The 16,122-nt window shown below is 55.0% G+C and overlaps 1 protein-coding gene across 1 annotated transcript; it reads right to left on the bottom strand.

The window, feature by feature from the left end:
• Nucleotides 1-302: 302 nt before the first annotated feature.
• On the bottom strand, nt 303-14,700 carry MEIS3 (Meis homeobox 3; the record flags this gene model as incomplete). The annotated part of the gene is given in 13 exon segments (XM_031660364.1): nt 303-724; nt 3,574-3,643; nt 3,974-4,057; nt 4,165-4,223; nt 4,439-4,515; nt 6,505-6,653; nt 6,842-6,953; nt 11,704-11,735; nt 11,738-11,844; nt 13,597-13,623; nt 13,929-14,026; nt 14,127-14,286; nt 14,486-14,700. Coding segments are annotated over 12 exon segments (1,170 nt in total), but the record flags the coding sequence as incomplete, so codon positions are not given.
• Between the last annotated feature and the right edge of the window lie 1,422 nt (nt 14,701-16,122).

Below are 16,122 nucleotides of genomic sequence, written 5' to 3'. Positions count from 1 at the left end.
CTCTTGTTTGTAATTCCAGCACTCTGGGAGGCTCCCAAGTAGCTGAAACCGCAGGCATGCACCACCATGCCCAGGCAATTTGTTTGCTTGTTTTGTACAGATGGGGTCTTGCTATGTTGCCCAGGCTGGTCTTGAACTCCTGGCCTTAAGTGATCCACTCGCCTTGGCCTCCCAAAGGGTTGGGATTACAGGCGTGAGCCATTGCGCTTGCACCCGGCCAATCAGTATCCTTATTCGTGACTTATGAGCTTCAAATTGGTAAGAATTTGAAATATTGGAATAGACACAAGAACTCCAGTTGGTGGCTCTGTGTTTTTAAGACTTTATCATTAAAAAAAGAAGAAATTAGAGAAGGGAGGTGGGGGGACAGGAGGGTGAAGGAATCTCTCCAAAATGTCGGATCCGGGCGACCCTCCTTCCCTGACTGCCCAGCCACCCCGTCCCTTCTCTGTCCCGGCGGCGAGGCCCTAGCCGCCATCTTCTGGAAGGCCCAGGAGCCCAGCTCAGGTCCCAGGCAGAGGTGAAGGCAGAAGTGGGGCTCAGGGCCTGGAGGCCTTGCCGGTGTCCTTGAGAGCCTCTTGGGTGGGCACTCATGTCCCAGCAGGGCCCTAGGGAGGTAGGCGTTGAGCGGAGGGGCCTTTGGAGGTGGGGTCCTGAAGCTGGAGGACCAGGCGGGAACCAGAACCAGGTGTGAGGCTGGGGGTCACAGCTGGAGGCTGGGTCTCTGGAGAGAGGAGGAGACGCCAAGTCAGGAGCGGGAGGGGGCCTGGCCCCATCCCAGCCCATCTGTGCATCCCTCATCAGCCCCAACGTGAGGGGAACACAGAGTGGCTGGCAGGGAATGGCGCGGGGATGTGCGAGCGCCACAGAGAGAGGGAGACAGAGAATCGGAGTGGAGGTGAGGGAGGGAGACCTACAGACTGAGACAGAGAACAAGGAGAGAGACAGGCAGAGTGGGACAGAGAGAGACCTGGAAGGAATCAGAGAGAATGACATGGGAAGAGAGAGAAGGAGTCATACAGAAATAGACAAAACAGAGAGAGAGAGAGAGGAGGCCAGGTGCAGTGGCTCACGCATGTAACCCCAGCACCTTGGGAGGCAGAGGCAGGAGGATTGCATGAGCCCAGGAGTTCGAGACCAGCCTGGGGAACAAAGTGAGACCCCTGTCTCTACAAAAATAAAAATAAAAATGAATATTAGCCAGGTGTGGTGGTGCACGCCTGTAGTCTCAGCTACTTGGGAGGCTGAGGCCAGAGGATCACTTAACCCAGGGAGGTTGAGGCTACAGTGAGTCATGCTCAGGAGTGGAGAGACAGAAAGTAGTGGAGAAAAGAGCCCACTGGGCATCCAGGCAGTGGAGTGAGAAGGCCCCTCCATCACTACTGATCCAAAGGTCCCCTGACACTCACTCCAGACCATCCCCATCCACGCTTGGCCATGGCAGAGCTGAGTCTCCCACTGCCCTACTTGGCCTGGATACACCTACCTGTCTCTTTTTCCCAGGCTCGGCCGCCAGCACCCGCCTCCACACATAAGCCCTGTGCAGGCCTCCACTCTCATTCTCAGGGCCTTTCTGCTGGCCCTGAATTCATTAGCCACCTGTCCGGCCACCTGCCTCAACCCAGCCCAAGGAGAACTTCCTCCTTGTGTGCAAGGGGCTGGGACTGTCTCACAGCCACGAGACTTCCAAGCTTTCCTGGCCTTGGCACGTGCTATTCCCTCTGTAGACGCTCCTCTCCTGCCTCACTCCTCCCATTCTTCTGGTCTCACCTCCAAAGTCCTCTCCTCCAGGCAGCCCTCCTTGAATCCTCCAGTCTGGGTCAGATGCCCCCTCCTCCAGGAAGCCCTCTCTAGGTCCTGGTTGGACCTCCCCCCATCCCAGGTCCATCACCCACCCCCTGTGAGCTCCTCCAGTTCCTGGGCTTCACCATTCCAGTCCTGCCCATTCTGGAGCATCACCATCTGGGGATGGGTCTGTCCCCTTCACTGGACTTTGTGCCCCATGAGGGCAGGGCTGGGGCTGTCATGGTCACTGTTGTGTCCCCACTATCACCCAGCACAGGGCTGGGCACAGAGCAGCTCAGGGGATGGATGGACAGATGGATACTAAACTAAGGAATTGGGACTTTGTCCAGATGGCACTAGGAAGCCACAAATGGTTTAATCCAGAGAGAGTCAAACTCGGATCTGTGCTTTGGAAACTCCAGGCTGCCTCCTCACCTGGGCCTTTGCACATGCTGTTCCCCCTGCTTTTGTAAGCAGGGTAAGTAGACCTGTGCAAGTGACCTCTTCTCTCTGAACCTCAGTCTTCTTATCTGTGAAATGAAGACTGTAATAGTCTCTCCCTTTCAGGGTCATGGTAAGGACTAAATGAGAAGATGCTGTAAAGTGCTGCCAGCATACCAGGCCACAGGAGACTCAAGGCCTGGGAGAGTCAAATAATGCCCCCCTTCCACATTACTCCCTACTCTGTGCAGTGGACTCCTATTCATCCTTCAGTGCCCCATCCAGAGGCCACTTCCTCCAGGAAGTCCTCCCTGATACCCCAGAGACAGCTGATGACTCCCTCCTATGGGGAAACTATGTTTTATTGTTTGAACTGTGGCACTGGATTGTCACTGGGGTTGCCAACTTCCCCACAAGACCAGAATCTTCTCAAGATCCAGACCCTACCTGAGGCACGTCAGGATGGAGTGAGGGCTCAATTTTTTTTTTTTTTTTAGACGGAGTCTCACTCTGTTGCCCAGGTTGATCTCAGTTCACTGCAATCTCCGCCTCCCGGGTTCAAGTGATTCTCCTACCTGAGCCTCCAGAGTAGCTGGGACTACGGGTACACACCACCACACCTGGCTAATTTTTGTATTTTTAGTAGAGATGGGGCCAGGCTGGTCTCGAACTTCTGACCTCAGGTGATCCACCTGTCTTGGCCTCCTAAAGTGCTGGGATTACAGGCGTGAGCTACTGCGCCCGGCCAAGGGCTTAATTTGTGTTTGGACATGTATCATAGATGAATGGGTGTATGTATGTATGGATGGATGGATGGATATTAGGTGGTGGGTAGGTGGATATATGGATAATGGGATGTGTGGGTAGATGGATGGGTGAGTTGATGTGTTGATGGGTGGATGCCTGGGTAGGGAGGTGGGTGCATGCACAGATAAACGGGTAGATGTGTGGGTGGTTGGTCAGTGTGGAGGTAGACGGATGAGTGGGTTGGTGAGTGGAGAGATGAATGGAATAAGTGGGTGAATGTGTGGTCAGATGGGTATTGAGTAGGTAGATGGGTGGACTAGGTTTGAATGGATGGATTGTGGGTGGATGAGTAATTGAGTAATGGATGGATAAAGATATGGATGGGTAAGTGAGTGGATAGATGGATGGATAGATGGACGAGGAGGACGGATGATGGATGGATGGACAGATGGATGAATGAAACATCTTCCCATCAGGCCTCAGGGAACCCGCAGTACAGGGACCCAGGCTGACCCACTACTCTGGATGTGCCCACGCTTGGAGTCCTGAGGTCTAATGGAAGTTTGAGAATTGCACAATTCCTAGCCCTTAGACACTCACACCTCTCCTGCATCCAGCCTCTATAGATAATGCCATTCTCCTTCCAAGTTCAAACTCATCCCCACTGATCCTGGAAGACAAGAAAGGAGGGTAAGTGGGTCTTTCAGAGACACCCCCAGATGCCTCTAAGTCTTCCCCACCCCTTCCTACACCAGGGGATCCCTCTACCAGGATAGACTGAGTCATAAGAAGGTGCTGGCCCTTTAGAAAAAGTGGAGCCTTCTGAGGCGTTAGGCTTGAAGTCTGGAAGAAATGAGGTTGTAAGGAAAAGGTGGGGGACCAGGAAATCTGTCTTGGCATCACCTGCTCCCCACTAGGCAAGTGACACACTGTATTCCACTTGAATTGAATCTCAGGTGGGCATCTTCTAGCGGGGCCTAGCTAAGGCGGCGGGGCTTACCCGGAGGCCGGACGGCCACGTGTGGCTGCGTCTCGGTGTAGCCTCCGATGGGCTGGCCCTCTGGGCTGAAGGCTGCACCCTGCCCTGCGAAGGGGGTTCAGAGGTGCAGGCTGAGCTCCAAGAAGCCCGGGACCCGGCTTTGACTCCCTCCTAAGAATCCCAGGCTCTCTGTCCCCGCCTTCCCCCTGTACCTGTGCGGTTGGATTGATCGATCATCGGTTGCACGATGCGTCTCCGGGCGTTAATGAACCTGGGAAGCGGTCATGGAAACGGAGGGGAATGAAAAGAGGGAGTGGGAGAGAGGCCAAAACGAACACAGAGCGGGCCGGGAGGACAGCGGCGGGGGAGGCAGGGCGGGGCGAGCAGGGGCAGCGGCTCCGCCGGGCTCGGGGTCTCCGTCAGCACCGCGGACAGCTCCCAGGCTCCCGCCCCGGGCCGGCCCGCGGGCCCTCCTGGGCCACTCACCAGTTGTTGACTTGCAGGATGGTGAGCCCCGTGTCCTGCGCCAGCTGCTTCTTCTGCTCTTCCGAGGGGTACGGGTGCTGCGGCCACCAGCAAGAGTCACTCCGCCTGCCTGGCCGGCCGCAGTCTGAACCCTAAGGTCTGGCCCACCGGGGCCCGGGGGATGGGGAGCCCAGGCAGACATGTGGGAGAGCCGGCGCGTCTGAGCGTCTCTGCGCTCTCCAGGATGGAGGCCAAGGGAGCCCCAGGCTTGGGACAATTACATGCCTGGGAGCCCCCGCCTGTTCCAGCAATTAGAGGTTAATTGGCCAAATCTGATTAGAGAGACCGTATTGGGGGAGGGGGGCTCCTGTGACATGGAGGAGGGGGCTTCACTGGCGTGGGGGAGGGAAGCAAAGCCCAGCCCCTCCCCCTCTGAATCTGTCAGAGTCTCTGTGTGGCCCTCCCCCATCCATTTATTTATTTATTTGAGATGGAGTCTTGCTCTGTCGCCAGGCTGGAATGCAGTGGTGAGATCTCATCTCACTGCAACCTCCGCCTCCGGGGTTCAAGGGATTCCTCTGCCTCAGCCTCCCCAGTAGCTGGGACTACAGGTGCGCGCCACTATGCCCGGCTAATTTTTTGTATTTTAGTAGAGATGGGGTTTTACCATGTTGGCCAGGATGGTCTTGATCTCCTGACCTCGTGATCCACCCGCCTCGGCCTCCCAAAGTGTTGGGATTAGAGGCGTAAGCCACTGCGCCCAGTCTTCCCTATCCATTTCTTTTTCTTTCTTTCTTTCTTTTTTTTTTTTTTTTTTGAGACGGAGTCTTGCTCTGTGGCCCAGGCTGGATGGAGTGCAGTGGTGCGATCTCGGCTCACTGCAAGCTCTGCTTCCCAGGTTCACGCCATTCTCCTGCCTCAGCCTCCCGAGTAACTGGGACTACAGGTGCCCGCCACCGCGCCTGGCTACATTTTTGCATTTTTAGTAGAGACGGGTTTCACCGTGTTAACCAGGATAGTCTCCATCTTCTGACCTTGTGATCTGCCTACCTCGGCCTCCCAAAGTGCTGGGATTACAGGCATGAGCCACCGCACCCGGCCCCTCCCTATCCATTTCTTTCTTTCTCTTTCTCTTTTTTTTAAAATAGGGTCTCCCTCTGTCACTCAGGCTGGAGTGCAGTAGTGCCTTCATGGCTCACTGCAGCTTCAACCTCCCTGGCTCAAGCGATCCTCTAGCCTCAGCCTCCTGAGTAGCTGGGATCACAGGTGTGTGCCACAATGCCTGGCTAATTTTTTTTCTTTTTAGAGATGGGGTCTTGCTGTGTTGCCCAGGCTGGTCTCGAACTCCTGGGCTCAAGCGATCCTCCTGCCTTGGCCTCCTAAAGTGCTGGGATTACAGGCATGAGCCACTGTGTCTGGCCCTCCATTTCTCTCTGTGGCTCTCACATTCTCTCTCTGTCTCACTATCTCTGTGTGTGTGTGTCTCTGTCTGTATCTCTCTCTCTCTCTGGGATTCAGTCCCTCCCTGCCTCCGAGTTTCTGTCTGTCTCTGTCCCTCTGTGACTCAGCCTCTCCCTGTTTCCATCTTGCTCTGACTTGGTCTCTGTGTCTCTCTGTTTCAGCCTCTTCCTGGCTCTATTTTTCTCCTGTGTCCTTGAAGCAGTATGGTGCAGTGGTTAAGGCCAGACTGCCTGCATTTGAATCCACTTCTGGCTGTGTGACCTTAGGCTAGTCTCCCAACCTCTCTGTTCCTCAGTCTCCTCCTCATCTGCTAAATGGAGATAATAGTAGCTCCTCCCTCCAAGGGTATGCTGGGTAGATGGTGGGCGGGTGGGTGATTGATGTTGGGGTTAATGGATGGTTTGCGGGGAGGACTTAGTGAGTTAAGTGTCCTGAGCAGCACCTGCACACAGGTGACACTCACTGCTGCTGGATCCTGTCACAACTCTCCATTTCCAAGAGAGTCTCGAAAAATTTCCCGCCATCTCAGTCTCCCATTTCTGGGCGTCTCTGGGGTTTTGGTCTCTGTGGCCCACCCTTCTCCCTCTCTCCATGCCCACCCTGCACCCAGGCAGCAGGGCTCTCACCGAGAGGTGCTGGAACAACCAGGCTCGCATGATGTTTGTGGCCACCTTGGGGAAGATCCCCCTCTTCTTGTTTCGCCGTCGCTCCTGGTCCAAGTCCTCATCTTCCCCACCAGAACTGGGAGAGGCCACGCTGGTGTCCAGCCCATCTCCTGAGGGAGGGCAGGCATGCTGTGTGTGTGGGCAGTGAAGAGTGGAGGACCAGAGGGCCCTAGGACTCTCCCCCAAGACACCACTCCACACCCCAGCCATCTCTGCCCTTCTGCAAGTCCTACTTGCAGTCTAACTTCAATCCTCTGGCTGATTCCCATGTTTCCTTTCCACCTCCCAAGATTCTCACCTTGGTCACTGGAGTTGTCACCACTCTGGGAGGCCAGGCCCCCGCTGGATGGACCTGGGGTCCCCAGATGTACAGACCCGCTATCCTCATGGTCTCGAATCCATATATTATTCTAGAAAACAAGAGTTAGCAGTTAGTGCCAAGGCGGCTGGGCACCGTGGCTCACACCTGTAATCCCAGCAGTTTAGGAGGCCAAGGCGGGTGGATCACGAGGTCAAGAGATCGAGACCATCCTGGCTAACATGGTGAAACTCCGTCTCTACTAAAAAATAGAAAAAATTAGCTGGGTGTGGTGGCATGCACCTGTAGTCCCAGCTACTCAGGAGGCTGAGGCAGGAGAATCGCTTGAACCCAGGAGGCAGAGGTTGCAGTGAGCCAAGATCGTGCCACTACACTCCAGCCTGGGTGACAGAGCAAGACTCCATGTCAAAAAAAAAAAAGTTAGTGCTAAGGCTTGAGGCATGGACTCTGGAGCTAGGACTCCTGAATGGGAAGCCAGTCCCTGCCTCCCTCCTGGCTATGTGATCTTGGGCAAGTCACTTCCCCTCTCTGAGCCTCCGTTTCCTTAATTGGAAAATGAAGGACAGGACCAGGCACAGTGGCTCACGCCTGTAATGCCAGCACTTTTGGAGGCTGAGGCAGGCAGATTACCTGAGATCGGGCATTTGAGACCAGCCTGGCCAACATGTTGAAACCCAATCTATACTAAAAATACAAAAACTAGGCCAGCTTGGGCACGGTGGCTCATGCCTGTAATCCCAGCACTTTGGGAGGCCAAGGCAGGCGGATCACTTGAGGTCAGGAGTTGAAGACCAGCCTGGCCAACATGGTGAAACTTCGTCTCTACTAAAAATACAAAATTAGCCGGGCATGATGGTGGGTGCCTGTAATCCCAGCTACTTGGGAGGCTGAGGCGGGAGAATCGCTTGAACCCGGGAGGCGGAAGTTGCAGTGAGCAAAGATCGCGCCATTGCACTCCGGCCTGGACTGGGTGACAAAGTGAGACTACATCTCAAAAAAATAATAATAAATAAATAAATAAAGCAAGAGAAAAAGAAAACAAAGGATAATAATACTCATGACGGAGTGTGGCCAGTATTCAATGATGAGTTCATCTACATAGAGGCTCGAACAAGACGACCTTACACAGGTCTATGGCATCTTATCTAAAATCCTTGGGGCCAGAGGTGTCTCAGGATTCAGAACATTTCACATTTTTATTTCGAGTCAGTGTCTCCTTCTGTCGCCCAAGCTGGAGTGTAGTTGCATGATCTAGGCTCACTGCAGCCTTTGCCTCCCGGGTTCAAGCGATTCTCGTGCCTCAGTCTCCCAAGTAGCTGGGATTACAGGTGCCTGCCACCATGCCTGGCTAATTTTTGTATTTTTAGTAGAGACGGGGTTTCACTATGTTGGCCAGGCTGATCTCGAACTCCTGGGCTTAAGTGATCTGCCCACCTCTGCCTCCCAAAATCTTAGATAACAGGTGTGAGCCACTGCGCCAGGCCCATTTCACATTTTTAGGCAGTAAATCAGCGCATACACCATGCAGTTCGCAGCCATCCCAGGCAGGCTCTGGGGCACAACCTCGTCATCAAACTCATTAACATTTCCACAGCAATATGGATGAATATTTAACTAAGTAGAATAAAGGCTATAAATAGCCCCTCACTAGTTCAGGTCCGTTTTTGCTGCCAAATGAGTTTGCACTAAATTTATGGGACAAAATGCAAAACTTAGAAGTTTCAGACATTGTAGCCAAGGGGTCTCAGAATGTGCAAGGGGGTCTAAATGGCCATGCATATCTTTCTCTTTTTCTTTCTTTTTTTTTTTTTGAGACGGAATCTTGCCCTGTTGCCCAGGCTGGAGTGCAATGGCATGATCTTGGCTCACTGAAACATGCACCTCCTGGGTTCAGGCAATCCTCCCACCTCAGCCTCCTGAGTAGGTGGGATTACAGGCGCGTGCCACCATGTCTGGCTAATTTTTCATATTCTAGTAGATATAGGGTTTCACCATGTTGGCCAGGCTGCTCTCAAACTACTGACCTAGTGATCCACTCACCTCAGCCTCCCAAAGCTTGGAATTCAAGCAGGCATGGAGCCACTGTGCCTGGCCTTCTTTTTTTTTTTTTAAGAGACAGAATCTTGCTCTGTCACCTAGGCTGGAGTGCAGTGGTGCAATCTTAGCTCTCTGCAGCTTCAGTTCCTGGGCCTGGCAACTTTCCTCGCCTCAGCCTGCCAAGTAGCTGGAACTACAGTTGCGCCTGGCTAATTTTTCTTATTTTTTGTGGAGATGGGATTTCACGATGTTGTCCAGATTGCTCTCGAACTCCTGGGCTTAAGCGATCTTCCTGCCTCGACTTCCCGAAGTGCTGAGATTACAGGCGTGAAGCCACTGCAGCCAGCCTCGTCGTTTCTTTATGCAAACTCCAACACGCTTTGAGGAACTCGACAATCGGTAGGATTTACCCTCCACCCAGCTCTGTGTGCCAGGAGGTCAGCTCATCCATATGGACTGCAGTAACACTTCTTCAGTTTAAGGTTGGGTTAAATCTGCCCAACCTGTGGTTTTAGATTAGCTGTATTCTTCTACCAAAAATCTCAGCTGCTGTCAAGCAATCTGCTCCTCTCTCCGGTTCTGGTGACCACGCCCCCTCCTACCCTTCTTTATTTTGAGACAGAGTGTCACTCTGTTGCCCAGGCTGGAGGGCAGTGGTGAGATCTCGGCTCACTGCAACTTCCGCCTCCTGGATTCAAGTGATTCTCCTGTCTCAGCCTCCCAAGTAGCTGGGATTACAGGCGCACGACACAACATCCAACTAATTTGTTGTTGGGTTTTTTTTTTTTTTTTTTTGAGATGGAGTCGTGTTCTGTTGCCCAGGCTACAGTGCAGTGGCACGATCTCGGCTCACTGCAAGCTCTGCCGCCTCCCGGGTTCACACCATTCTCCTGCCTCAGCTTCCCAAGAAGCTGGGACTACAGGCGCCCGCCACCACGCCCGGCTAATTTTTTTGTATTTTTAGTAGAGACGGGGTTTCACTGTGTTCGCCAGGATGGTCTCGATCTCCTGACCTCGTGATCCGCCTGCCTCGGCCTCCCAAAGTGCTGGGATTACAGGCGTGAGGCACCGTGCCCGGCCATTATTGGGTTTTTTTGTTGTTGTTTGTTTTTTTGAGACAGAGTCTTGTCCTGTCACCCAGGCTGAAGTGCAATAGCGCGATCTCGGCTCATTGCAACCTTCGCCTCCCGGGTGCAAGCGATTCTCCTGCCTCAGCCTCCCGAGTAGCTGGGATTATAGGCACGTGCCACCATGCCCGGCTAATTTTTTTTTTTTGTATGTTTAGTAGAGATGGGGTTTCACCCTGTTGGCCTGGCTGGTCTCAAACTCCTGACCTCGTGATCTGCCCGCCTCAGCCTCCCAAAGTGCTGGGATTACAGGTGTGAGCCACTGCACCCAGCCATCACCAGGCTACATTTTTCTTTCTGTGACTGCAGTTTGAAGGTTTGGTTGTCTTGTATGTGACACCGCTGTCGCGATTCCTGTGCCAGTGGGTATAAGGCTCCAGGACTTGGCCAGGCACGGTGGCTCAAGCCTGTAATCCCAGCACTTTGGGAGGCCGAGGCGGGATGATCACCTGAGGTCAGGAGTTCGAGGCCAGCCTGGCCAAATGGTGAAACCCCATCTCTACTGAACATACAAAAGTTAGCTGGGCGTGGTGGCAGGCACCTGTAGTCCCAGCTACTCGGGAGGCTGAGGCAGGGGAATCGATTGAACCTGGAGGCAGAGGTTGCAGTGAACTGAGATTGCACCACTGCACTCCAGTCTGACTGACAAACGAGACTCCATTAAAAAAAAAAAAAAGGCTCCGGGACTGTGTCTGGGTGCGTCTGGCTGTGGGGTGGTTGTCATGTGAGTGTATCTGAGGCGGTGTGGAGTGGGTGTGCGTGTGCTGTAAACATGTCATTGCCAGGTGTGTTGACAGTAGGATTGCCTGGGTGTGGCTCTCATGTGACTTTTCCTCAAGGCTTCGCCCCTCTACTCTGTACATAGCCGTGGCGAGTCGGGATCCACACGGCTGTGCTGTGCTGTGCGTGTTTGCCGTCTGGTGTCCTAAGTGGATAAAACTGTAGTGAGGCTGCATCTGAGATGGTGCCACCTTATTGAGTTGCTTCATTGGGTTTCTTTGTGGCCCCATCTGAGCCTGTTGAGTCTATTTCCAAGTCTGTGTGGATGAGTCTGGGGCCATGTGGCTGTGAGTGGTGTGTGTGCACGATCTCGGCTGCAGCCCGACTGTTATGTGACCAGGGTCATGTGTGTGCAAGAGGGCACCGTGGTCAGTCCGGGCCCAAGCGTGGTTATATCTGAGTTTGCCAGGCAGTACCTCGGGCTGTTGGGCTCTATGTCCATCTGTGTGGCTGTTTCGTGTGGCTGGAGCGGGGGAGCGTATGCGGTGGACACACACAATTGAGAACGGCGTGCAGAACCCGGCTGTGTGTTCTGTGCTGCTGTCGTATGGCTGGGGGGGTGTGTGTGAGTACACGGTGGATGCTACTGTCCAGCTGTGAGCAGAAATGGCTGTTGCTGAGTTGGTGTGGCTGTGTGTGGACCTGTGTGGGTGTAGCTGAGTCTGTGGGTGGCATCTGCAGCTGCTGGTGTGCACATGAGTGCGCACCGTCGCCCAGCCGCATCCGAGTCTGCACAGCTGTTGTGCAGTGGGTATGTGGCTGTGTGCATATGCGTGCCCCGTCATCAGGCTGACTGTGGCTGCATCTGAGGCTGTGTAGTGTGCATACGCCTTCATGCAGTATCCAGGCACAGCTGTGGCTGCAGGGCGATATGCCTGGTGCCCGTCCCAGGCCCACCTGGTCTGGGAGGTTGGGCAGGCTGGCAGTCCCCGGTCCCTGCAGCTGCCGTCCCGATCCTCGATGACCAGGTCGATGGGCATCTTTCCCTTGAGGCAGGTGATGTAGCGGTGACAGAAGTTGTCGCACAGGTCGCGGGACCTGGGGGCACCGGCACTGGGGCACCCGGGGGCAGGGGCTGGGGTGCACAGGGATGGGGGTGGCATTCTGCTTCAACTCCAGTGGGGAGAGAGCTGGAAGGTGGGGGCAGAGGTTAATGGGGTGGATGGGTGAGGGCGGAAGTGAAGCCCAGTGGTGGAATGGAATGGATGGTCGGATCTGGAAAACGTGGACAGGGAGGGGAATGGGGGGGGGGAGAAGGGGAGGAAGAAGGAAGAGGAAAAGAAGGAGGAAGAGAGGAGAGACAGAGAAACAGAAAGAGTGAGATAAAATGACAGGGACAGGGCGACAAAGACACCAGGCGCAGAGGGGGAAAGAAAGAACAGAGATGCAGTGCAGAATTAAGGAAAGAGTGGGTGTTAGATTCAGAGGTAGAGACAAGAGTAGCAAGAGACGAAAAAGAGCCCATCACAAAGGGGGAGAGCTAAGGTGAGCCGTTCAGACTGGCATTCCCACCCTCTGCCTGTTGGCCCCCAGCTCCAGGCCCCGCCCACCTGCAAACGACATTTCCCAGAGCCCTTTGCCAAAGGGTTTGGCCAATAGGAAGCCCTGGCAAGAGCTTGGGGAGCAAAGGATGGGAGAAGCTGGGGTATTTCTCCCTCCTTTCTTCTCTATCTTCTTTTTTCTCTTTCTTTTTTGATATGGAGTCTTGCTCTGTCATCCAGGCTGGAATGCAGTGGAGCGATCTCAGCTCACTGCAACCTCCGCCTCCCAGGTTCAAGTGATTCTCCTGCCTCAGCCTCCCGAGTAGTTGGGACTACAGGCGAGTGCACCACGCCCAGCTAATTTTTGTATTTTTAGTAGACAGGGGGTTTCACCAGGTTGGTCAGGCTGGTCTTGAACTCCTGACCTTGTGATCTGCCGGCCTTGGCCTCCCAAAGTGCTAGGATTACAAGCATGAGTCACTGCACCCAGCCCTTCCTCCCTCCCTCCCTTCCTTCCTTCCTTCCTTCCTTCCTTCCTTCCTTCCTTCCCTCCCTCCCTCCTTCCCTCTCTCCCTGCCTCCCTCTCTCCTTCCTTCCCTCCCTTTGTTTTCCTTTCTCTTCTCTTTTTTCTTTTCTTTTTTTTTTGAGACAGTCTCGCTCTGTCGCCCAGGCTGGAGTGCAGAGGCACGATCTCGGTTCACTGTAAGCTCCGCCTCCCGGGTTCACACCATTCTCCTGCCTCAACCTCCAGAGTAGCTGGGACTACAGGTGCCCACCACCACGGCCGGATAATTTTTTGGTGCTTTTAGTAGAGACGTGGTTTCACCGTGTTAACCAGGATGGTCTCGATCTCCTGATCTCGTGATCTGTCCATCTCAGCCTCCCAAAGTGCTGGGATTACAGGTATGAGCCACGGCGACTGGCCTCTTTCTCTTTTTCTAGCTATCTATGAGAGACAGGGTCTTGCCCTGTTGCCCAGGCTGGTGTGCAGTGGAGCTGATCAAGGGTTACTGCAGCCTCGACTTCTTGGGGCTCGAGTGATCCTCCCGCCTCAGCCTCCCAAGTAGCTGGGACCACAGGTGTGTGCCACCACACCCTGCTAATTAAATGTTTTTGTAGAGATGGGGTGTCACTACATTGCCCAGGCTGGTCTTGATCCCTGGCCTCAAGCTATCTCCTGGCCTTGGTCTCCCAAAGTGCTGGGATTACAGGTGTGAGCTGCCGCACCCAGCCTCCTCTCCTTGGGAAGCAGTCCCTGCGCTCACTTTGGCATGGGTACTATTCTTCTGACGGATGGAACATCAGACACTTTTTCAGCCCTATTCTGTGCCAGGTGCTGTCCCATGCACTTGACTTGCATTCACTCATTAAATCCCCACAGCAGCCTTCCAAGACAGAAATTACTACCAGCCACACGTCACAGACGGGACGCCAGGCACAGAGACGCAGAGTGACTTGCCCTGGGTCACACAGCTGGTGAGTGGCAGAGCTGGGATTTGAACTCGGGCCATGGGTCCCGTTCTCAGACTCTAGGCTGTACCACATGGCATGTGGGCAACAATCATGGCCATTTGGGAACATGGACCAGGTGGCCTCCTCTCTGCACCCCCTCAACCAACCCCAGGGATGGGGAGTCAGGACAGGAGACCCATTGTAGGAGGGAGTGTGGGGGAGAGCTTGGGTCTCACCAGATTGTCCAGTTCTGGGTTGGAGGAGAAGAGGGGCCTCTCAGAGCGAACCTGGGAGGGAAGAGAGAAGCCGGCAGGGGATGTCCCACCTTCCACCCAACCCTCCTCGCTGGCTCTCCAGTGCGGTGCTTGGCGGGTGGGGGGTACCCACCTGCTTGGCGAAGGCAGCGATGTCCTCGTTGAAGGAATCAGAGGAGCAGACGTCGCCACCGGGGGGTGTCCCCAGCCCAGCTCCAGCCCCATCACGGGGAGAGCATGTAGCCAGTTCACATTTCTCAAAGACCAGGGCCAAGAGGGGGAAGAGCGGGTGTCTGGGGAGGCAGGAAAGGAGAGAGGTCGAGGGAGAGGCTGGGGGGGTGAATGGAGGGGCTGCAAGGTGCAGAACAGCTGGGAAGGGGACAAGAGACCCGGAGAGACAGTGACTCATACACAGAGACGGAAACAGACCCAGGGAGCAAAGAAACAGAAGACAGAGAGAGAGACAGGAGCCTGAGACCGGCCCCCACTCACCCATAGATCTCATCCTTCTCCCTCTTCAGGCCGTCACTGTCCAAGCCTGGGGGCAGCAGCTGGGGAGGCCGGTGTGGGCCGTAGGGCCCTGGTGCCGCGGGCACTGCCTCTGGGAAGCCAGCCAGGGTTGCGGGGCCATCCGCGATGCCTGGGTAGTGCGGCAGCTCATCGTACTGGGCGAAGGTGAGAAGAGAAGGGGGAGCCCCAGGGAGGGGTCAGCACCCCGAGACTCGGCTGAGGAGCTTCTCTATCCTGGAACCCAGAAGATGCCTCTCTGTGTCCCAGAAACCTGCTTCTGGTCCCCAAGTGTCTGAGCCCTGCCCCTTTGAGCCCTCCAGGTCCCCCGGAGCTGTCTGGGTGGGAGTGAGGACCCCGTCCAGGCAGAGATTCCTGACATGCGGGCAGGAGGACCCAGAGGGAGAGACGGCAGGGTCTGGCTGGGAGGGAAGAGAGATGGAGAGAGTGGCGTGAGAAGACGGAGACAGAGACAGAGATGGAGACAGAGACAGAGATAAGAGACAGAGACAGAGAGAGACAGACAGAGAGGGAAATCCATGGACACCTCCTGCAGGAACCGCGCATTGTTGTACACAAAGTACACACACGAAGCCTCCCCGTCTTCTATTCCATTTCACAGTTGGTAGATATGCACATTTAGAGTAAGTCTCAACAACATGTCACACCCCACTCACCACGTGAATCCACCACACACGGAGACACAGCCATACACACCAACCCACGTGCACGCTCGTGTGTCAGTCACACCCAACCCCCCCCACACACACATGCACACACACACACACACACACACAGCCCAACACCAGGCACAGGAATGAATGCATGATTGAGACATTTAGCACATGAACGAATGAATGAATGAACGAGGCATTTAGCACAGGGCCTGGCTCACGCTGTGAGCACTTGTTGCTGGAGAGGGTCCCGAGGCACCACCACAGAGACACACTTTCGCACCCAAGAAAAACACCATTATGGGGTGGGATGCTCGCATCCCGTCATCACAGAACCATGCACCTGGGGAGCCTGGGGCACCTTTCACTAGGTCAGGCCAAATCCCTTCCTCAGTGATGAAGACATGGAGGCTCAAAGAGGCAGCAGGACTCCCCTGGGAAGAGGCTAGAACGTTCCTGCCTCCGACCCTCACCTGGCTGGGCACCCTGGCTCTGCGTGTCCCACTCTCTCCCTCTTCCTCTTCTCCTAACTTCTCCTGTGCCCTGAAGTTGAATCCAACTGCTCCCCGCTGCTCATGGCACACTCACCAAACTCGGTCCCCACAGCCCACCCAGAACCCCCAAAGCGGAGGCGCACCTCCTCCCCCGTCTCCTATGCCCGTTCCCATCCCCAGGGAGAGAGGCTCCCTGGGGCCAGCAGCCTGGTGAGACCGCCCCTCCCACCCCTGTCCCACTCCTAGCCCTGGAGAGGCAGGGGAGGCTTGGAACAAAAGTAGAGCGACGAGAAGGACGGAGGAGGGCAGAAAAGGAGGGGGACGGTGAGGTGGGGGCGGCTGAGATGGAGGAGGAAGCCCAGGGACAGAGAGCAGAGAGACTCGGGGGCAGAGAGAGGGGGACAGAGAGGCAGAAAGAGGGGGGAGACCCGGGGCAGAGAGAGGGGGACAGAGA

The sequence above is a fragment of the Papio anubis genome, chromosome 20, assembly GCF_008728515.1.
Source record: "Papio anubis isolate 15944 chromosome 20, Panubis1.0, whole genome shotgun sequence".
Taxonomy (NCBI): Eukaryota; Metazoa; Chordata; class Mammalia; order Primates; family Cercopithecidae; genus Papio; species Papio anubis.
Note: the sequence above shows the minus strand (reverse complement) of the source record. Positions and strands in the feature narration are given on the sequence as shown.